This window comes from Rhinopithecus bieti, unplaced genomic scaffold, assembly GCF_001698545.2.
Source record: "Rhinopithecus bieti isolate Rb0 unplaced genomic scaffold, ASM169854v2 scaffold_7398, whole genome shotgun sequence".
Classification (NCBI taxonomy): domain Eukaryota; kingdom Metazoa; phylum Chordata; class Mammalia; order Primates; family Cercopithecidae; genus Rhinopithecus; species Rhinopithecus bieti.
Window position 1 is genome coordinate 2,348,729 of NW_016805783.1, and position 20,665 is coordinate 2,369,393.

The 20,665-nt window shown below is 37.1% G+C and overlaps 1 protein-coding gene and 1 pseudogene across 5 annotated transcripts in view; both read left to right on the forward strand.

Annotated features, from left to right (window-relative positions):
* CAB39L (calcium binding protein 39 like) overlaps positions 1-20,665 on the forward strand; it is a 138,844-nt gene that overhangs the window by 55,077 nt on the left and 63,102 nt on the right. For 4 of the 5 annotated variants that reach the window (XM_017873768.1, XM_017873770.1, XM_017873769.1 and 1 more), the window contains 2 exons: positions 12,083-12,224; positions 15,335-15,499. In XM_017873768.1, the coding sequence (XP_017729257.1) occupies positions 12,083-12,224; positions 15,335-15,499 (307 nt within the window). The remainder of the gene's footprint in view (positions 1-12,082; positions 12,225-15,334; positions 15,500-20,665) is intronic. The other variant, XM_017873772.1, reaches the window with a different exon arrangement.
* Positions 9,318-10,837, forward strand: LOC108530732 (beta-citrylglutamate synthase B pseudogene; annotated as a pseudogene).

Here is a 20,665-nt window from a genome sequence, read left to right on the forward strand (position 1 = left end):
TAGAGAATGGTGAAGCATTTACTAATGTGTTTATTAACTATAATTCCTCATCTATGGTTTTCCCTTATCTGTATGTTTCCTTAATGGTTTTCTTAATTGTCTTAAAGAGATCTTTTGTAATGATATTAGCCCTCCATCTTTCAGATTCATATCACAGAATTCTCTAGTTTGTTGTTTTCCTGTAATTTTTAAAAATTATTTTATCTATGGAAATTCAAATGTATATTTGTGGAATATTTGTATTCACTTTGATTTGTTGGTCTTTTTCTTTGAAATTTATTTTGTCACTTCTAAAATCAGAGAAACTATTTCACATCCAGAAAGTCACTTATATTAACATGTCTATCTGGACTGTATTGTTCATTGATGTGTTTGTTTGTTGTGCTATTACTGTGTTACAGTACTTTATAACACTTTTCATTTCATTTCCTCCTAAGGAATCTTCCTTTTCCAAATTTGTTATTTTTGCTTATTTGGTATTCTTGACTAAATTTAGATACCAAAAAAAAATTTTTTGGACATTTGATTGGAACTGTACAAACTGTGGACTTCACGAATAACTGACATTTAAATAATATTTATTCTATTAAAGAACAAAATAAGGTGTGTTTTTTTAACCTCAGATCTTTCCTATCTTAATTATGTAGGTTTTCTCCACAAGTCTCTTTATTATTTCAGAAAAAATAAATGTGCTTATTATAAATAATGCAGAAAAATACCTACATGAAGAAAGTTAAACCATCACAAACTCATAATTTAGATAATATAATTAAGATTAGCTAAGCCATGTTCTAGAATCATTCTGTGACTATAACATTAAAAGGATGGCTAGCTGAAGGGATGAATAGATAAATAGACAATACATCTATAAATACATCTTCTAATTCTCTGTTTTATTTGTTAGTTTTCTATTTCAGGAACAGTAATTATCCTATTTTTGAAATTAAGGTTTTGTAGTTTTTTAAAATACAGATCTGGTATAGATTTTGTACATATTTAGTTGGCAGTATGAACAAAATATGCTTTTCATTATGTTTTCTGGCTGGCAATTGCTTAGATGTGAAAGCTGTATGTATATTTATCATGTATTTGACTACTTTACCTAACTTCTACTAATTTCAGTTGTTCGTATTTTTATGTATGTAATCATATTGTCTGTTAATTACAATTTTGTCACATCCGTCCCAAATTTTATAGCATTTATTTTATATTTTTATTATTTATATATTATTATATATTATGTTATATTATTTATATTTATAGCATATATTTTATACTTTAATGCATTGACCACAACATATGGTAATGATAGAGTGATTGTGATGACCTTTGTTTTATACCTCCTCTTAGTAAGAATGCCTCCATTAACCATTATTTTGTAAATTGAGCTAAGATTTATATCTCTCTTGGTTTTAATTTTATTAGATACCTTTTCCATATGCCACTGAGATAATTTTTATTTGACTTATCGATATAATTTATATTTATCAGTTTTCTATTATTAAAAATCTGATATGGTATTTTATTTTGTAAACACAGCCTTTGATTTTTATTGGCCAGAATTTTACTTAGGGTCTACATTGAGCATATTTAAACTGAAAATAATTTAGATCACTTTCCTCGTAGCTCCTGTTCTCATTTCTGTCAGTAGCTATCTTTTATCTCTTTCCCTACCAGACTTGTTTTTTGTTTTGTTTTGTTTTTGTTTTTTTTGAGACGGAGTCTCGTTCAGTTTCTGCTTCTCCTCCATCTTCCTTTCTCTTCCCCTTATTCCTTCACCATCTTCGTCCTTAGATAATTTTAGTTTGCCCTCACATCTGCATAATTGGTAACATATAGAATTCTAGGTGAAAAAGCTTTTTCCCTAGAAACTATGTAAACAGTGTTTCACTGCTGTCTGTCATTTGGTGTGACATTACTAATCCTGATTCCACTCTGACAGTCTGGTTCTTAGGTGCCACTCTAGAGTTTTCCCCTTTGTGGAAGTTTGTGGGATTTCTCTTTAGAGTTCAGAAATTTCACTGTGTATCTTGAAGTAGGCCTTTTTGCATTCCCTCCGTGTGATAACCATGAGTTTACTTAAGTCTGAAGACATGTTCAGCTCTAGAAATTTTGCTTCCTCTTTATTTGTTGATGTATTTGTTACTCTCTCATCAGTTGTCTCTGTTTTTTTCTTTTCCTTTAAGAATTTATATTCAATCAGTATTGGCTCTCCAGCTCTACCCTGTGTATTTCCAACTTTTCTCTGAATTAGTTCTTTGCTTTTCTTTGTATTTTACTCTTCATTTCAGATTTCCATGGCTTGGTCTTTAAATTGTGGATTTGTTTTTCAATTCTATACCCTTCTGCCAATCGGCTGTTCTATTGCATTGCATGTTCTTAGTTCCAAGAATGTTTTCTCATTGATTCTTTACTTCTTTTCCATAGCAGTCTGTTCTTATTTTATGGATGTGATAGCATAGCATATCTTTTGGGTATGTAAATATAATGTAATTTTTACCATCTCCCCCATGGTTTGCTCTATTTATTTTTATATTTCTCTTTTATATTCTTGATTTTCATCAAACACCTCATGATTCTTGCATGTGATTTATTTATATTTATTAGCGAGGAACTGTACTAGTTGGTATTGGCAGCTGGTATGACTTGCTTCAGCCACCTTAAAGAATTGAGCAAAGTAGCTGGGCACAGTGGCTCATGCCTGTTATCCCAGGACTTTGTAAGGCTGAGGTGAGAGGATCACTTAAGGTCAGGAGTTCGAGGCTGCAGTATGCTGTGACTGTGCCACTGCACTCCAGCCTGGGTGACAGAGCAAGAACTTGTCTCTAAAAAATTGTTTTAAAATATGAAATGGGCAAAGTATAGAATTAGGAAATGTACAGAATAAGAAAGTTAAAAAGCTTGTATGGGCCAGGTGTGGTGGCTCACACCTGTAACCCCAACACTTTGGGAGGCCAAGGTGAGAGGATCTCAGGAGTTTGAGACCAGCCTGGGCAACATACAGAGACCATGTCTCTACATAAAATTAAAATTAGCCAGGAGTTTGAGGCCAGCCTGGGTAACATGGCAAACCCCGTCTCTACTAAAAATACAAAAATTGACTGGACGTGGTGGCACATACCTGTGGTCTCAGCTACTCGGGAGGCTGAGGTGGGAAGATTGCTTGAACCCAACAGGCCAAGACTGCAGCAAGCGGTTATCACACCACTGCACTCCAACCATAATGGGACAACCTTTTACCAACTGTCATACTGATGAAATTTTTAAATTCTGACAGGTCCAAATGTTAGGAAGGATGGGCAATAACTGCAACTAACACTACACAGCTGTGAAAGTATAAATTGGCATAAAAATTTGAGAAAGCAATTTGGCCATATTGAATGAAGAGGACCATACCTTTTGTCTCTGCTTTGAATCTATTTTAAAGCAGTGTTTTGTTTTTTGAGACAGAATCTTGTTTTGTCACCCACGCTGGAGTGCAGTGGCTCAATCTCGGCTCACTGCAAACTCTGCCCCCTGGGTTCAAGTGATTCTCGTGCCTCAACCTCCTGAGTAGCTGGGATTATAGGTGCCTGCCACTACACCCAGCTAATTTTTGTATTTTTTGTACACTGCACCCAGCCTGTACTACATTTTTTATCTGTTTATCTTTTGATGGTCACTTAGATTGGTTCCATGTCTTGGCTATTGTAAATAAGGTTGCAATGAACATGGAAGTGCAGATATTTCCTTGACATACTGATTTCAGTTCCTTTGGATATATACCCAGAAGTAGGATTACTGGATCATATGGTGGTTCTATTTTTATTTTTTGCATATCCTCTACACCATTTCTTATAGTGGCTGTACTAATTCACCTTCCCACCAACAATGTACTAGAGTTCCCTTTTCTCAGCATTCTCATCAACACTTTTCTTTCTTCTTTTTTGTTTTGATTGGCTGTGTCACAGTCTATTTACTAGCCAATTGCTGCATCCAGGACAGAGAATACTCTGGCCACACCTGGGTCATGTTCCCACCCTTTTGGTGGGGTGAGGTGATGTGGGAAGTATGGTAGACACATCTATCACCAGAAGAAAACCAGACCAAATAGCTACCAGAGGTTTTCTTCCTTTTCTTTTACTTCTCTGATTCAGTTATTTCTACTTCTATCTTTATTTCCATCCATCTTTTCTTGGAGATTTTTGGGGCAGTTTCCTTTTTAACTTCTTTAGTTGAATCCTTGTTTATTTTTATTCCTATATGAATGAGTTATAATTGTAGATTCTCACCCTCCCACATGTTCTGCCAACAATATAAAGGCTCCTTTTCAAGAACTATTTCTGATTTTTTAGCATTAATTTTGTTGAGCTCTTTGTGGGCCTCATTCCATCTCATCTTTTGTTCCATTTTAGTAAACATACACTGTCTGTTCACACATAAATGGTATATTGGCTAAAGATTTAATTATGGGGTTATAGACTTTCCTTCTCAGAACTCTAGGTTTTCTCCATGGCCTTAGGGCATTTGGTTCATGGAAGTCCAAAACCAACCTGATTTTTATGCTTCCATTTGTTTGTTTTTTTAAGGTCATTTTGTTGGAATGTGATTTGAGAAGGAAATGTTTATTTATTTTAAAAGCCGCAAGACACTGAATGTTGGGTCTTATGAATCTCAACTAGAAAATCTTTCGAATGATCAAGTTTAGATTGTTTTCTGTTTACACTGTTATATCTTTGATTCTGTTCCATTTTTAATTCCTTTGTTGTTTTTGGCTTCCTATCCTCCCCCCTCCGTTGTTGTAACACCTGTTTGTTAGGGGATAACACTCCACTTTCTTCATATTGCTATAAAATACCTATATAGATAAACACACTCTATATCTTTTCTTCATCATTTTAGTTTTTTCAACCTTTCCTTGCCTTCTGGGAAAATTTTGGATGTGTCTGTGTCTCTCACTACACTGTGAGCCCTTTGAGGCTTCTTTGTTTTATATTTCCTGTTCAGTGCCTAGTACATTATAAGTGTTCAGTAAATACTTGTTGAATGAATACATGCAGACTAACTAATTTTGTACCTTGAAGTTGCCCCAGATCCATTTTCTGTATTGTTATTCTGCTCTATGCAGTTTGGGATTCCCAGTCTGTATTTTGGGCATGTGTGTGTTTATGTGTGCGTATATGTGTGTATTTTCAGTCTTTTACCTTGGCCAGCTCTTTTTTTTGTCTAAAAGAGCTTTTTGTCTCCTTTTCTTCTTTTCTTAAATTTATGTCTGTTCTAGCTTTATAAAGAATTAATTTCAGAAGCAACCTTTCTTGCCCAAGTCTGTAGGGCATTTATTTCCTTTTCTTGTGTTCTTTTAATAATAATAATAATAACAACAACAACAACAACAACAACAACCTATTTGTTGTTTATTCTGCTTACTGACTCCTGGAAGAGGCCACCCTCACCAATGATCTCAGCTAGATCTTCTGGATAACTTGCTGCAGCTTCTATAAACAGCACTTGCTGCTTTCCCCTGCATTTTTATGTTCTGGAGATGGCTTCTTTCTTTAAACCTCATGGAGCAACCTCTTTTAGCTTCAGACTTTTCTTCTGCATCTTCCTTTCCTCTCTCAGCCTTCATAGAACTGAAGAGAGTTGGGGTCTTGCTCTGGACTAGGCTTAAGGGAATGTGTGTCTGGTTTGATCTTCTATCCAGACCACTGAAACTTTCTTCGTATTAACAATTAGCTGTTTTGTTTTCTTACTATTTGTGTTTTCACCGGAGTAGCACTTTTCATTTTCTTCAAGAACTTTTCCTTTGCATCCACAACTTGGCTAACTTACTGATGCAAAAGGCCTAGCTTTCAGCCTACCTCAGCTCTGGATATGCCTTCCTCACTAAGACTAATCGTTTTCACCTTTTGATTTAAAGTGAGAGATATGTGATTCTTCCTTTTCCTTGAACACTTAGAGGCCACTTATAGGGTTATGAGCTGGCCTAATTTCAGTATTGTTGTGTCTCAGGGAATAGGGAGGCCTGAGGAAAGTGAAACAGGGGAACGGCCAGTCAATGGGGCAGTCAGAACACACGCAATATTTATCGATTATAGGCTCAGTTTGTGGTGTCCCAAAACAATTACAATAGTACCATCAGAGATCACTGATCACAGATCACCATAGCATATGTACCAACAATGAAAGAGTTTGAAATATTGTGAGAATTAACAAAATGTATCAAGAGATACAAGAGATACAAAGTGAGCACATGCTGTTGAAAAAAAATGGTGCCCATAGACTTCCTCAATGCAGGGTTGCCATAAACCTTCAATTTTTCAAAAACACAGTGTCTTCAAAGCACAATAAAGGTGTAACACAATAAAATAAGGTATGCCTGTAATTGCTTTCTTTCTCCCTGTAATTCTACAGCACTAAGGGAAAGATATATAACTGTAGGAATTTTAAATACTCCCTGACACCAAAACAGAGTACAAATTATGACACAGTATCATAGATATGATATGACTTTTGTCCATTATTACTCTGCTTGGTTTTCACTGTAACAAGCTAATGCTAATTTACTTAAATTAAAAAGGTTTTCAGGGTTTCCAAGTCAGTCTGGTGGTTAGCTAGCATTTTCTGATCCACTATCTCCCCCCCCTTTTTTTTTTTTTTGAGAGGGAGTCTCGCACTCTCGCCCAGGCTGGAGTACAGTGGAGCAATCTCAGCTCACTGCAAGCTCTGCCTCTCGGGTTCACGCCATTCTCCTGCCTCAGCCTCCTAAGTAGCTGGGACTACAGGCACCCACCACCATGCCTGGCTAATTTTTTTTTTTTTTTTTTTTTTTGATTTTTAGTAGAGACAGGGTTTCACCATGTTAGCCAGGATGGTCTTGATCTCCTGACCTTGTGATCCACCTGCCTCAGCCTCCCAAAGTGCTGGGATTACAGGCGTGAGCCACTGCACCCAGCCCACTATCTCCCCTTTTCATCTGATGGTGGGTTTGTTCATTTATTCATTGAATAAATAATCTGAGTAATTACTGAGCACAGGCACTTTGCTAAATACTAGGGATAGAGCCACGAACAAGAAAAACACAATATCTGTTCTTTGGAGCTTATTATTAAGTGGAAAAAGCAAACATTTTAGGAGAAATGGGGTTATATAATAGGGAAATAACACACAGTATACTGCCTCAATACAATCTCCTTTAAAAAATTATTTTCATACTTTCCTATACCTACTTATTGCAATAAGATTAGTTTAACAATGTTTTAAAATTTCATCTGATCATTATTCTTCAATTTTGGGATCCATATTTTGAAGAAAATCAAAACTCATATTCTTAAACTATGCTTGAGTTCCAGCACCCAGACCCCCTGCAAATTAAGGCAGAACTCTCCTGCCTCCCCCAGTTCTTCTCAGACCATGGCCAGACCCACTCCATTCCTAGACTAAACACCTGCCCCATCACCTGCAAACTCGAGGCTGCCTTTCTCACACTCTGGGCGACCATGCTGGTCACTATATATGCATCTACTCCAATCACATCATTTAGCCCACTGGTGCTCATTTAAGCAATGAGCCAAGTAGCACGCAAACCTTCTACACAAACACAAGACACGTAAACTCCCTCTAGTTGATTGGTAACTGATCTACTGTATGATTCAAAAGAAGTTAATCACCCCCTTCTAGGTGTCATTTGTTCTATCTGTAAAATGAAGTTGTTCTTAGAGTAAGATTGAGCGTCAGGGTTCTAGGTTACTCACACTGTCCCACACCCATTCTGAGTCTTTAACCCCCAATATCCTATCATGATAAAGATAAAGCCAAAGATAAAGTGCTTAAGGTGGGAACAAAAGGAATGGAGAGGCCTGACAATGGTGCCTTGTGGGGATAGGGTGGAGGGACGTAATTTTTCCATAAAGTCTACCTCAGAGTTTTTCAATTTCAGCAAAGCAGGCAGTGGGGACAGGAAAAGACACATGTTAGTCCAGAAGACTGACACTAGATAAATGCCTCCTAGGCATTGAAAACCGTGTTGAGACCACGCACATCAACCTGCCCTCAGCATTAATGCTGACTGCAGGCCACGTAGCCCAGAAATGTTAGTGGACTGACAACGGCCCTGTTATATCATTGGTGAGGGTGGCCACACAAAACAACAGATTTTCAGTGTAGATGGAACACCCTTGTATTGGAAGAAGATGCTATCTAGGATTTTCATAGCTAGAAAGGAGGAGTGAGTGCCTGGCTTTAAAGGACAAGCTGACTCTCCTTAGGAGCTAATTCAGCTGGTAACTTGAAGTAGAAGCTAATACTCATTTCCCATTCCAAAAACCCTCGGGCTTTTAAGAATTATGCTAAAACTATTTGGCCTGTGCTCTATAAATGGAACAACAAAGCCTAGATGACAGCATGGTTTACTGAATATTTTAAGCCTTCTGTTGAGACCCACTGCTCAGAATAAAAGATTCCTTTGAAAATATTACTGCTCATTGACAATGCACCTCATCATCCAAGAGCTCTGATGGAGTTTTACAAGGAGCTTAATGTTGTTTTCATGCCTGTTAACATCCATTCTGCAGCCCATGGACAAAGGAGTAATTTTGACTTTCCAAACTTGTTAAATAAATACATTTCATATGTTCATATTATTCTAATAAAAGTTTAAAAAATGAAAGAAATATATTTCATAAAATGCAAGCTGCCATAGTGAGTGATTCCTCTAATGGATCTGGGCAAACTAAATAGAAAAACCTGCTGTAAAAGATTCACCATTCTAGATGCCATTAAGAACATTTGTGATTCATGAGAGGAGGTCAAAATATCAACATTTTCAGGAGTTCAGAAGAAGTTGATTCTAACTCTCATGGATGACTTTGAGGGGTTCAAGACTTCAGTGGAGGAAGTAACTGCCAATGTGGTGGAAATAACAAGGGAACAAGAATTAATAATAGAGCCTCAAGATGTGACTGAATTGCTGCAATCTCATGATAAAACTTGAACAGGTGAGGAATGTTGCTTCTATGGATGAGCAAAGAAAGTGGTTTCTTAAGATGGAATCTACTCCTGCTGAAGATGAAATGACAACAAAGGATTTAGAATATGACATAAATTTAGCTGATAAAGCAGTGGCAGGTCGAGAGGACTGACTTCAATTTTGAAAGCAGTTCTACTGTGAGTAAAATGCTAACAAACTGCATCACATGCTATAGAGAAATCTTTCATGAAAGAAAGAGTCAAAGTGGCAAACTTGATTGTCTTCTTTTAAGAAATCGCCGCGTGCGCATGCGCGGCAGACATTACATCCAAGAGGAAATAATCCAGGCAAGGAAGCACGAGCTAATCAGATGTGTAGTTCTGTGGCTGCCAAGTTGTGGTTTTTGACAGATCATCGCGTCAGGGAAGACTATCCTCAAAAAGAGATTTTACGAGCACTGAAGGCCAAATGTTGTGAGGAGGAACTGGACTTTAGGGCTGTGGTGATGGATGAGGTGGTGCTGACAATCGAGCAAGGAAACCTGGGTCTGCAGATCAATGGACAGCTAATCACTGCCTACCCACAAGTGGTGGTAGAGTACCAACCCCTTGGGTACAAAGTGATAGTGACATCACTGTTTTGCGCCATCTAGAGAAGATGGGATGCCGGTTAATGAACCGACCTCAAGCCATCCTGAACTGCGTTAATAACTTCTGGACATTTCAAGAGTTAGCTGGCCATGGTGTTCCTCTGCTAGATACTTTCTCTTATGGTGGCTATGAAAATTTTGCTAAAATGATGATGAACCAGAAGTACTGGAGTTCCCAATGGTAGTAAAGAATACGCGGGGTCATAGAGGTAAAGCTGTTTTCTTGGCTCAAGATAAGCACCATTTGGCTGGTCTAGGCCATCTTATTCGCCATGAAGCACCATACCTGTTCCAGAAGTATGTTGAAGAGTCTCATGGACGAGATGTACGTGTCATTGTCCTGGGAGGCTGTGTGGTTGGCACCATGTTACAAACAGATGGGAGAATGCAAAGCAACTGCTCATTCGGTGGTGTGGGGATGATGTGCTCATTGAGTGAAAGGGAAGCAGCTAGCTATCCAGGTGTCTAATATCCTAGGGATGGATGTGTGTGGCACTGACCTGTTGATGAAAGATGACGGCTCCTTCTGCGTCTGTGAGGCCAGTGCAAATGTAGGTTTCATCGCCTTTGATAAGGCGTATCATAGGTCTAGATGTAGCTGGTATCATAGCAGACTATGCTGCCTCCCTTCTACCCTCTGGCCGGCTCACCCAGCATATGTCCCTGCTCTCCATAGTGTCCACTGCCAGTGAGACTAGTGAGCTGGAGCTGGGTCCCCCAGCCAGCACTGCTGTTGACAACATGAGTGCAAGTTCCAGCTCTGTTGACAGCGACCCTGAAAGCACTGAGCGGAGCAGAGCGAGAGCTGCTCACCAAGCTCCCAGGGGGCCTGTTGGACATGAACCAGCTGCTAGCCAATGAAATCAAACTACTGGTGGACTGACTCCACTGGTAATTAACCAACAAAACCCTTGTAAAACTTTCTTTCTTTTTTCTTTTCTATTTTTGAAACCAACCTGCAATGCTGTTCATGGAGGATGCTCAGGAAGATGAGAGAAAATTAGTAGGATTAGTTGGAGAGAGTGGGAGATAAATGAGACCTCTGCTCGTAAGATGTTACTTTCATTTACAAATCCTACAAATAGGCAGAATAGGTGGGGTATAGAAAAATGTCAGGCTCTCATAGTTACCCTTTTAAATTGCTAGAAAATTTGTATACTCATAGGTCATGAGGAACAAAAATTTTTTTTTCATGGTCTCTTGCTTTTGTTTTTGTACCAAAAAAACCGGTTTTGCTACAAATATCCGAGTAGCATAACTTCACATTGTGTTGGAAGATTTGTCATTGAGGAAAACATCTGCTTAAAATAAAGGAACTTTTGTATTATACAGCTCTGAAAGTTCTGCCATTTCCTTATTAACTAGCAGCTTTAATTTGTAGTTTATGAAATCTTGAGGGACTCTTTTACTGGGATTTCTTATTTTTGTTTTTTGTTTTTTCCCCCTTAATTTNAAAAAAAAAAAAAAAGAAATTGCCACAGCTACTCCAGCCTTCAGTAACCAACACCCTGATCAGTCAGCAGCCATCAACATTAATACAAGACTCCAACCAGCAAAAAGATTAGGACTCACTGAAGGGTCAGGCAATAAATATTTTTATAAATTAAGTTATACATATTGTTTTCTTAGATATAATACTATTGCAAACTTAATAGACTGCAGTATAGCATAAATGTAACTTTTATATGTGCTAGGAAAAACCAAATACACTTCCTTTATTGAGAAATTTGCTTTATTGCAATGGTCTGGAACTGAACCTACAGTATCTCCTAGGTATGTCTATACATGAATGCATTTGGCTTCTTTTTAAAATTCTACTTTAATGCAGAATATTTGATCATTGATTATTATGCATTCAGAGAATAAGTGTATATTTTTTAAAATAATGGAAAAAAGTATAATTGACTCAAAGAGTCAGAAATGTCTAGGACATTTAAGATAGAATCATATCTAAACTACTGTGCCTTTCTCTTTAGTGAAATAATTCATTCACTATGTCATGGAACTTCTTGTAATAATAGCAGCTAAGCATTACAGAATACATATAGCTGGCTGGGCGCGGTGGCTCAAGCCTGTAATCCCAGCACTTTGGGAGGCCGAGACGGGCGGATCACGACGTCAGGAGATCGAGAATACATATAGCTAAACATTATAGAATATATTTATTATTATTATCACTTTCTTTGGTCAAAATATCTAGTTTTACATATCAACTTGGACTCTAAAATTATTTCTTGTATAATCCTTATGTTTCTATTGTAGGAAAGATTTTAAACTTTGTATAAAAACTTTCAAGCAAAACTTTAAAATACCGTTTCAAAATATCTTACATTTATTTAAATTTGGCATAAAGCTTGAAACTCATTTTAATTTGATCACTTTTAACATTTCAGATTACTGAATTCATATTATTGAAAATGTATAAGACATAAAATTTAAGCATATTAAGAGTTAAAGTTATAATTTTGTTGGCTTATTTGTTTTAGCATTCCATATTGGAAGAAGAGCTTTCTACACGTGAAAAAAATGCCCTTGTTTAGCAAATCACACAAAAATCCAGCAGAAATTGTGAAAATCCTGAAAGACAATTTGGCCATTTTGGAAAAGCAAGACAAAAAGACAGACAAGGTATGAGCTGAAACAGTAACATTATGATGAAAGTACATGCATTGCAATGCCAAAACCCAGTGTAAAAGCTTAATGAAGAATTCAAAATATGATCTGTGATGTGCACATAGAGCCTCTATAAATAGATTGAAGTTGATTCCAGGTGTTATAAAACTGATTATTATTTAGTCTGTTGGGATGAACTTTAGGTTCATTCTCTAGAGACTCTGACCAACACTGGATCCCTCTGGACTACACAGCTTAAAGATCTAAAAGGTTATACTGGTGTGTAATGTTACATTTACATGAAAGATAAAAAGTTTTTATTTAAAGATTGACTGATAGTTTCTGTTACGGTGAATCTCATTTTCATATGGTTTTAAGGTCTTGGTCTTATTCAATGGGGCTTCCTCACAGGAATGTTAGTTATTCCTTCAAAGGGATATTGAATCCTATATATCTGATTTCTCTATAAAGTGACTAGTTTATGGCAATATTCAAGATATCTATAAAAGAAATACACAAGTTCATAGTATCCTTCTATTCCAGTAAATGATACAATCTTGAATTCTACAAGGAGTGCAGAAATAGCTTATTCCAATTCTAGTACACTTTGTAATACTGAGCCAAATCTTGGCCCAAATAGAAGAAAAATGGCCTTTTTTGCAAGTATAAATCTAAATGGTAAAAGAGAGAAAAAAGAAAAAGAAAACCCTTTTACATATTTTCATTAGTAACTAGGAAAAGACCAACTAAAACCACAATAAATTCACATTATGCAACTACTGCCTTGGCAAAAGTGAAAAGATGTGATGATGTTAAGTGCTGACTTAACATGGATGGAGAGCAATGAGGACTTTTCATTAACTGTGGATGATGACATACACATTTATGTAACTGCTTTGAAAACCAGTTTATTATTATCTGTGAAATATGAAGATATGCATGTACTAAAATCCTGCAGTGCCACTCCCAGTTGTAAACTCTGGAGGTATTCTTGCATATCTGCACCAGGAAAAAGTACAAGAATGTTCATAGCATTGTTGTTAATAAAAACCCCTCAATGGAAACAACCCAATGTCCATGAACAGTAGAACCAATAAAAACGTTGTGGTATAGGCATTAGTGCGGAACATTGAAAGTGATAAAGAACTTCTGCCTACATGCAACAGCATAGATGAATTTCTCAAATATAATGTTGAATGAAAGAAGCAAATCATGAAAGGGTAATGTACTGGTCCATAAAGTTGAAAATCAGTGGAACTAAGCTATATTGTTTCAGCCTAAGTTTTCTCATTTATAAAATAGGAGTAATAAGAAATGTAAAGACATGTTTGTCACAAGAGATATAAAAGTATTTACATCTGAACTGAAAGGAGCCTTCAGGTGACTCCTGGGTGCTGAAAATGTTCTGTTTCTTGACTGGGTGATGGTCATAAAGATGTCTGCTTTATGATTATTCTTAACTCTCTCTTAAACATACTCTCTATGTATGTTTAAAGCACTCTTCTGTGGATATATCTCACAATTTAAGATGCTTCCGGTCTAGTACATTAAGGATTGCTTCAGTCAGGCTATTAAGGATATGAAAATTACTTTTAAAAGTAGTGTCAAAATTAGCCAGGCACAGTGGCGGGTGCCTGTAATCCCAGCTACTAGGGAGTATGAGGCTGGAGAATCTCTTGAACCCAGGAGGCAGAGGTTGCAGTGAGTTGAGATCATGCCGTTGCACTCCATCCTGGGTGACAAGAGCAAAACTCCATCTCAAAAATAAATAAATAAATAAATAAATAAATAAATAAATAAATAAAAGTAGTGTCACCCAAGAAGCAGAGCTAGAGACAAATAAAAATAAATAAATAATAAAAGTAGCATAATGCTACCATGAGTTATTTTTATGTAATTTGCCTTATTCTACTCATTTCCTTCTTCATTTGTAATGATTACAGTATTATACTTAAAAGTAATAAAAGTATATTTCTTTTAAAATATTCAGACAAATTGTTAACTAAATTAGTCTGCTCTCCTTTCCTACCTATATTAATTTAAAAGATTTTTAAATTGAGATATAATTAGCATGCCATATAATTCACTATTTAAAGTGTACAATTCATTGGTTTTTAGTACATTCACAAGGTTTTGCAACCATCACCACTATCTAATTCTAGAACATTTTCATCACCTGCAAAAGAAACCCTGGAGCCATTAGTAGTCATTGCTTATTTCCCTCTCCCCCAGGCCCTAATATCCACTAATCTCTGTACTTTCTGCCTCTATGGATTTGCCTAGTATTCTTTAAAATATAGTGAGGTTTTTTTTTAAGTTTCATAGATAGCAAAAAAGACAGTGATTCTGTATGAGGAATAAATGAATTGACAAAGAACGCTTATGAGTTTTGACAATTTACAATCATCTACTTGGACCATTCAAAATCAAAAGAATAGGAATTTGTTGAAAACCTTAACACAATGCTTTAAATAAAGATTAGCAGCTACTGATAAGTCTTCAAAATTGAATCAATTTAATTTTCAAGAATAAAGTTTATGTTGAATTGCTAGCAAAACTAGACAATGAATGTGGTTTAAAAGATTATTGCGATGGATGCGATGGCTTATGCCTGTAATCCCAGCACTTTAGGAGGCTGAGGTGGACAAATTACGAGGTCAGGAGATCGAGGCCATCCTGGCTAACGCGGTGAAACCCCACCTCTACTAAAAATACAAAATTAGCTGGGTGTGGGGTGGGCACCTGTAATCCCAGCTACTTGGGAGGCTGAGGCAAGAGAATGGTATGAACCCAGGAGGTGGAGCTTTCAGTGAGCCGAGATTGTGCCACTGCACTCCAGACTGGGCAACAGAGCAAGATTCCATCTAAAAAAAAAAAGATTATTTAATGTATGTTGACTAAGTAGAAATACCAGAGAGCTTTTTTATATAAATAAATTTTATAATATTTATAATATTTTCCAAAATGGAAAAGGCAGTGCTTACTGTTTTTGTTTGTTTGTAACTGTACCATCAATTATAAATAAACAGAGCCCAAGACCAAGAAGTGGTTTTTTGGATTATTTGTTTGTTTATAGCCTAAAAACTTTGATTCTTTTAACTGTTAGCATACTTTTTGGTCACTAGGCTTCAGAAGAAGTGTCGAAATCACTGCAAGCAATGAAAGAAATTCTGTGTGGTACAAATGAAAAAGAACCCCCGACAGAAGCAGTGGCTCAGCTAGCACAAGAACTCTACAATAGTGGCCTGCTGGTGACACTGATAGCTGACCTGCAGCTGATAGACTTTGAGGTAAACCAGCTGTAAAAGGACGCCAGTGGTGCTTTTCAATTTTAACATATATCTATCACTATTTCGACTTTGACTTTTCATTATTGCTTTCCATATGTTATTTTTTAAAGTTTTTTTCTAAAATGTCTACAATTAATCTATTTTTTACAAAAGCAAAAAGCCAAACTATAGTTAAGTTTTATGCAGCTAGGTAGCAAAAGTAATGGCTAATAGAAGTAATAATAAGAAATGACATTTGTTGAATGCTTGCTATATGCCAGGTACAGTTTCAAGCATTTAGCTCATTGCATTCTTAAAACTACCTTTGCGTTTAATATTGTGTTATTAGCCCCATGTTATAAAGAACCTAAAGTTCAAAGATATTAAGTAATTTGCGCAAGTCACTCACTTACTTCAGAGCTTCAAATTCAGACAGTTCTTTTTTTTTTTTTTTTTTTTTTTTTTTTTTTTTTTGAGAAGGGGCTTGCTCTGCCGCCCCGGCTGGAGTGCAGTGGCTGGATCTCAGCTCACTGCAAGTTCAGCCTCCCGGGTTCATGCCATTCTCCTGCCTCAGCCTCCCGAGTAGCTGGGACTACAGGCGCCCGCCACCTCGCCCGGCTAGTTTTTTGTATTTTTTAGTAGAGACAGGGTTTCACCGTGTTAGCCAGGATAGTCTCGATCTCCTGACCTCGTGATCCACCCGTCTCGGCCTCCCAAAGTGCTGGGATTACAGGCTTGAGCCACCGTGCCCGGCCCAGACAGTTCTTTTAATGAACATATTATACTAATGATTTAAGAAATGTGTTAATTGCTAGTAATATGTTTATTTCCTTTTGAAAGCAATTATACTTCATTTACCTAAATAATACATTGACTAAGTAAAACAAAAGCTTAGAAATGTAAGTGGTGAATATGTGTAGTCATTTTATTATCTATTGTGTAACTCAGAGGTTGTGATTTTTCAGTGAGAAATGGATGCATAGGCAAGTTTGGGCATTGACTGTTGAGGTGACAGAAGTCCTGGTTTGGCTTTGTTGCTTTGTTTCTACCATAATACCAATTTTGTTCCTATTGGGTAGGTACTTGGGTCTCCATTCATTCTCAGAGATAGAGGAGATATGCAAAGTGAATTGCTTTTCATTTTGTTCACTGAATAAGTGGAAGGAAAACTAATGACAGTGATTACCGTGATTAGAACAAGATCAGGTCAGGGCTCTGGGGATCTGTGGAAATAGTAGCCCACAGCTCTCTGCACAAGTTAGATCAGGGAAGATTTTTAGCAGCTGAAGCAGAGGAGGAGGAGTGCAGAGCCAGGAGGCATGCAGTCCGGTTGTGGCTAGAAGCAAGACCAAGTGGAGACTCGGAAGGGCCTGGACTTCAGCTCATCCTTTCAGTTATAGCTGTCTTTTTCTTTCTTTCCCTTCCTTATTCAGTCTCTGCCTTTGACATTTTCTGACCCATAATCTTTTGCTTTTTCCTCTTGCTTGGCTTGCTAACTCTCCCTCTCCGTCTTAGGTCCCATTTCCTTTGAAAACCAGCTATATGTGAAATTATAGTCTTACTGTATGTATATACTTTTCTGTTTCTTTTATTTAATTTAAAATTAGGTATTATGAACACTTGTAGAAGCTGTGGCATAGTGAAAAAAACACTTGACTCGGAATGAGAATTGCTTAGAGTCCCAGCTCTGCTATTTCATGGTCAGTAACTTAACCTCTTTGAGCTTAAGCTTTCTCATCTATAAAATAGGAATAATATGAACTTACAGCGTTGTTTTCAATATTAAACTAAATAAAAATATACACATATATGTTGTGTTATATAGGGACACTAAATACGAGTGCAAACTGTACACAAATGTCAAGTAGTTGTATTCTTTCATTTCTTCCTTTTCTCAAACTCAAGAACTGAAGTTAAATGTAAGCTGGTTTGTTTTTGTTATAACCCTTGATTTTGTTTTGTTATAACCCTTAATGTTTTCTTAGATTTAGTTGGTAAGTGACTATAAATAGTAAAACGATTCCCTATTCTTATAATATTATAGTTTTATAAATTTACTATTGTTTTGCTCATTTCTCTGAGAACAGCAGCATATTAAGCTACTGTCATCATTAATTCATAAGTACGCTTGAGTTAGTTTATGAGATTAACCCAATTTGCAGTGGAGTGCTGGAAGGAATACGACTAAGGATGGTTATGTTTTGAAGAATGAGTCAGGGATGAGAGGTCGTCAGGTTCAGTGACCTGGAGGAGCCTTGAGCAGCCACAGAACCTCAGGTTCAAAATGCTCTCCAAGAACTGGGGAGTTAGGGAGGAGTATACCAAAGAAAAACTTTGGGTATCTTACAACTTTCTTTGGCATTGGCTCGGATAAAAAAAGTGCAACGTAAGAAAGTTATGTAAGTTCCCCTTCTTTTATGTGGCATAACAAATATAAATTAAAATTTTGAGAAGAAGTTCATTTAAAATTATTTTGTAAGTAAGACATTTAGTTCCCTAAAATAGACTTGTACATTATTGTCAAGTAAACTTTTATTCTCTGGAATCCTTGGAGAAAAGAAGTATCTTTCTGAACATCTGAATTTTCCATATAGCTGAAGATTAAGCCTTCAAATGCGGAGTTAAATTGATTACTCTTGTGGATTACTTTAATTTTTAAAATAAAATGTATTATATACTTGCCTTCCCTCCAGAATAATATAAGTTTTAACACTGATGATTCAAAACTATTATGAAGATTTGTTATTGTGATAATAAGATAGCAGGCAATTCTTAACTTTGTTTATTCAATTGACGTGACACATAGCTAGAACGTAATTATAAGTGAATGTGATACTCCATAGATGCAGCCATCCTCCTTCTCTAGCCCATAGAAAAGTATATACTTCTTGGTTGAATGAATAAATGAATGAATGAAAAGGAGTGAAAGTTTAGTACAGTTCAATTGTAAGCATTTCAACTACATACAGTATTTTCAGGAAGGAGGCGCTTCCTTCCTGCCATTATTAGCCTACTTGTAGAAACCTACTATGTTATCTCTATGAACTGGAGGCATGGATGATCAGCCTGCAGGCGGCAACTCTCCTTCTCAAGCCTAAAGTATCTATATAAGCTAGTGACAGCTTGATAAAATTCCATCTGACTTCAAACTTACTCCAATGACACAGAACCCGCCACTCCCATGTCTCTTGGTTCATGGCTTGCACTGGGACAGCCACTTCTATGTTGCCTTGAGTACTAGGACTGTGTTTGCCATACCTAGTGGCATGTTAGTATGTGAATTGATTGAATGAATGTAGTAATGAGAATGAGAAATCAAAGCAGAGGTAAAAGAATTGGACCAAAAGAAGGTGTTGGGACATACCAGTGAGCCATTTTTCTGAAGGAATTAGTAAATTGTTTAGAAGATAATTCAAACTCTTTGGAGTGATGATGATATGATTTCAGTAAGTGAATAGCCTCTCCTGGTGCTTCTTTGGAGAGAACAACAGTCATTTGACTGTAAAATTTCTGTTATGTTTTGACAACAGAAAGGAAAAATTATTATTTTAAGGATGGACTACAGCTTTTGCCAGATAACCTAGGAGAATGGCACATTCCTTACAGAGAAAAAAAGTGAATTTTTGTTTAGAAGATACCATGATTGGCTTTTTTGTTAGTTTGAAAGGCTGAAGTCTCTAGGCAATGTCTGGAAGGAAAAGACTGAAAGAAAAAAGCTTAGATTTCCTTGGCAGAGAAAAGTAACAGAAATTTGAGAAATGCCCTCTTTGGTTAAGGTTGATAAGAGTAGGAAATAGAAGAAAGATAGAAGAAAGGTTTGGAGGCAGTGAGAGAGAGGGATCCAGAACCATGACAAAAGGAAGGTGTTCGTGGAGAAAGATGATCAGGAAGACTGAGGAACCTTTCATAAAAGTGATCTGTAGACTTCAACTTGAAGGTGTTTCTGCACTGTGCTGTAATTATCCTTTGTTCACCTTAAACCTTTGTAAAGGAACTCTGTACTAATCATACATGTTGAGGTCAGGCGCGGTGGCTCATGACTGTAATCCCAGCACTTTGGGAGGCCGAGGCGGGTGGATCACGAGGTCAGGAGATCGAGACCATCCTGGCTAACACGGTGAAACTTCATCTCTATTAAAAATATAAAAATTAGCCGGGCGTGGTGGCGGGCGCCTGTAGTCCCAGCTACTCAGGAGTCTGAGGCAGGAGAATGGCGTGAACCCAGGAGGCGGAGCTTGCAGTGAGCCAAGATCGCACCACTGAACTCCAACCTGGGTGACAGAGCGAGATTCCATCTCAAAACAAAAACAAAACAAAACAACAACAACAACAACAACAAACAACACATGTCAAGTGAAGAAGGGATGGTTTTCTACACTTGGAGTAAACTGAGTATTGAAAAAATAAACAGTTGCTGGAAACAAGGCAATGAATGGGGGTTGAAGGGTGCCAGGAGCAGGGATTTGGAACCCTGAGCTGACAGCAGTGATGGCGGCTGGCAGCACTGACTTAGACTGGGTGGCAGGGACTGACTCAGGAATCTTTGACAAACCCACTTCTCTGTCAGGAATCTAGAGGAAAGTGGCCCATTGGGGTAGGGACAATACTGGAGGATCCTGCTATCATCATGTGAATAATGGCTAGTTAGGAGGTCAGCCTTCAGGTTAAATAAAAATCTCATTACGTAGCTATAAATTTTTATCTAATCCTTTAAGCCTTAAAATTGCAGACAGACAAGAACCATTTCATCATACTATTATGAGGTTCAAAAAATAATTTGTGACTCAGTTTGCAAGGCTTCTGATTTTTATGGGCTCAGAATCAAACTCAGCTGTGTTTTTTGAGGTTTGGCTACTATTCAAAACACAGCTTTATACTCTTTGATGTTTTGAAACACAACGTGATAAGAGATCAAAGGAGGGAAAATGTATTGCCTATAAGGTCTGATGCATTCATTTTAAAGGCAGGTGTGCCTTGCAAAACTAGGGTGGATGCAAAGTGAACTGTTCAGGCTGAATAAGCAGCTCAAAGAAGCAGAAAATTGTCTTCTGTGGTAACTTAATCCCTAATGATTATTTCTTACCACATTAAAAAAAAAATTAGCAAAGCAGGCCCAGTGCAGTGGCTCACGCCTATAATCCCAGCACTTTGGGAGGCTGAGGTGGGAGGATTGCTTAAGCCCAGGAG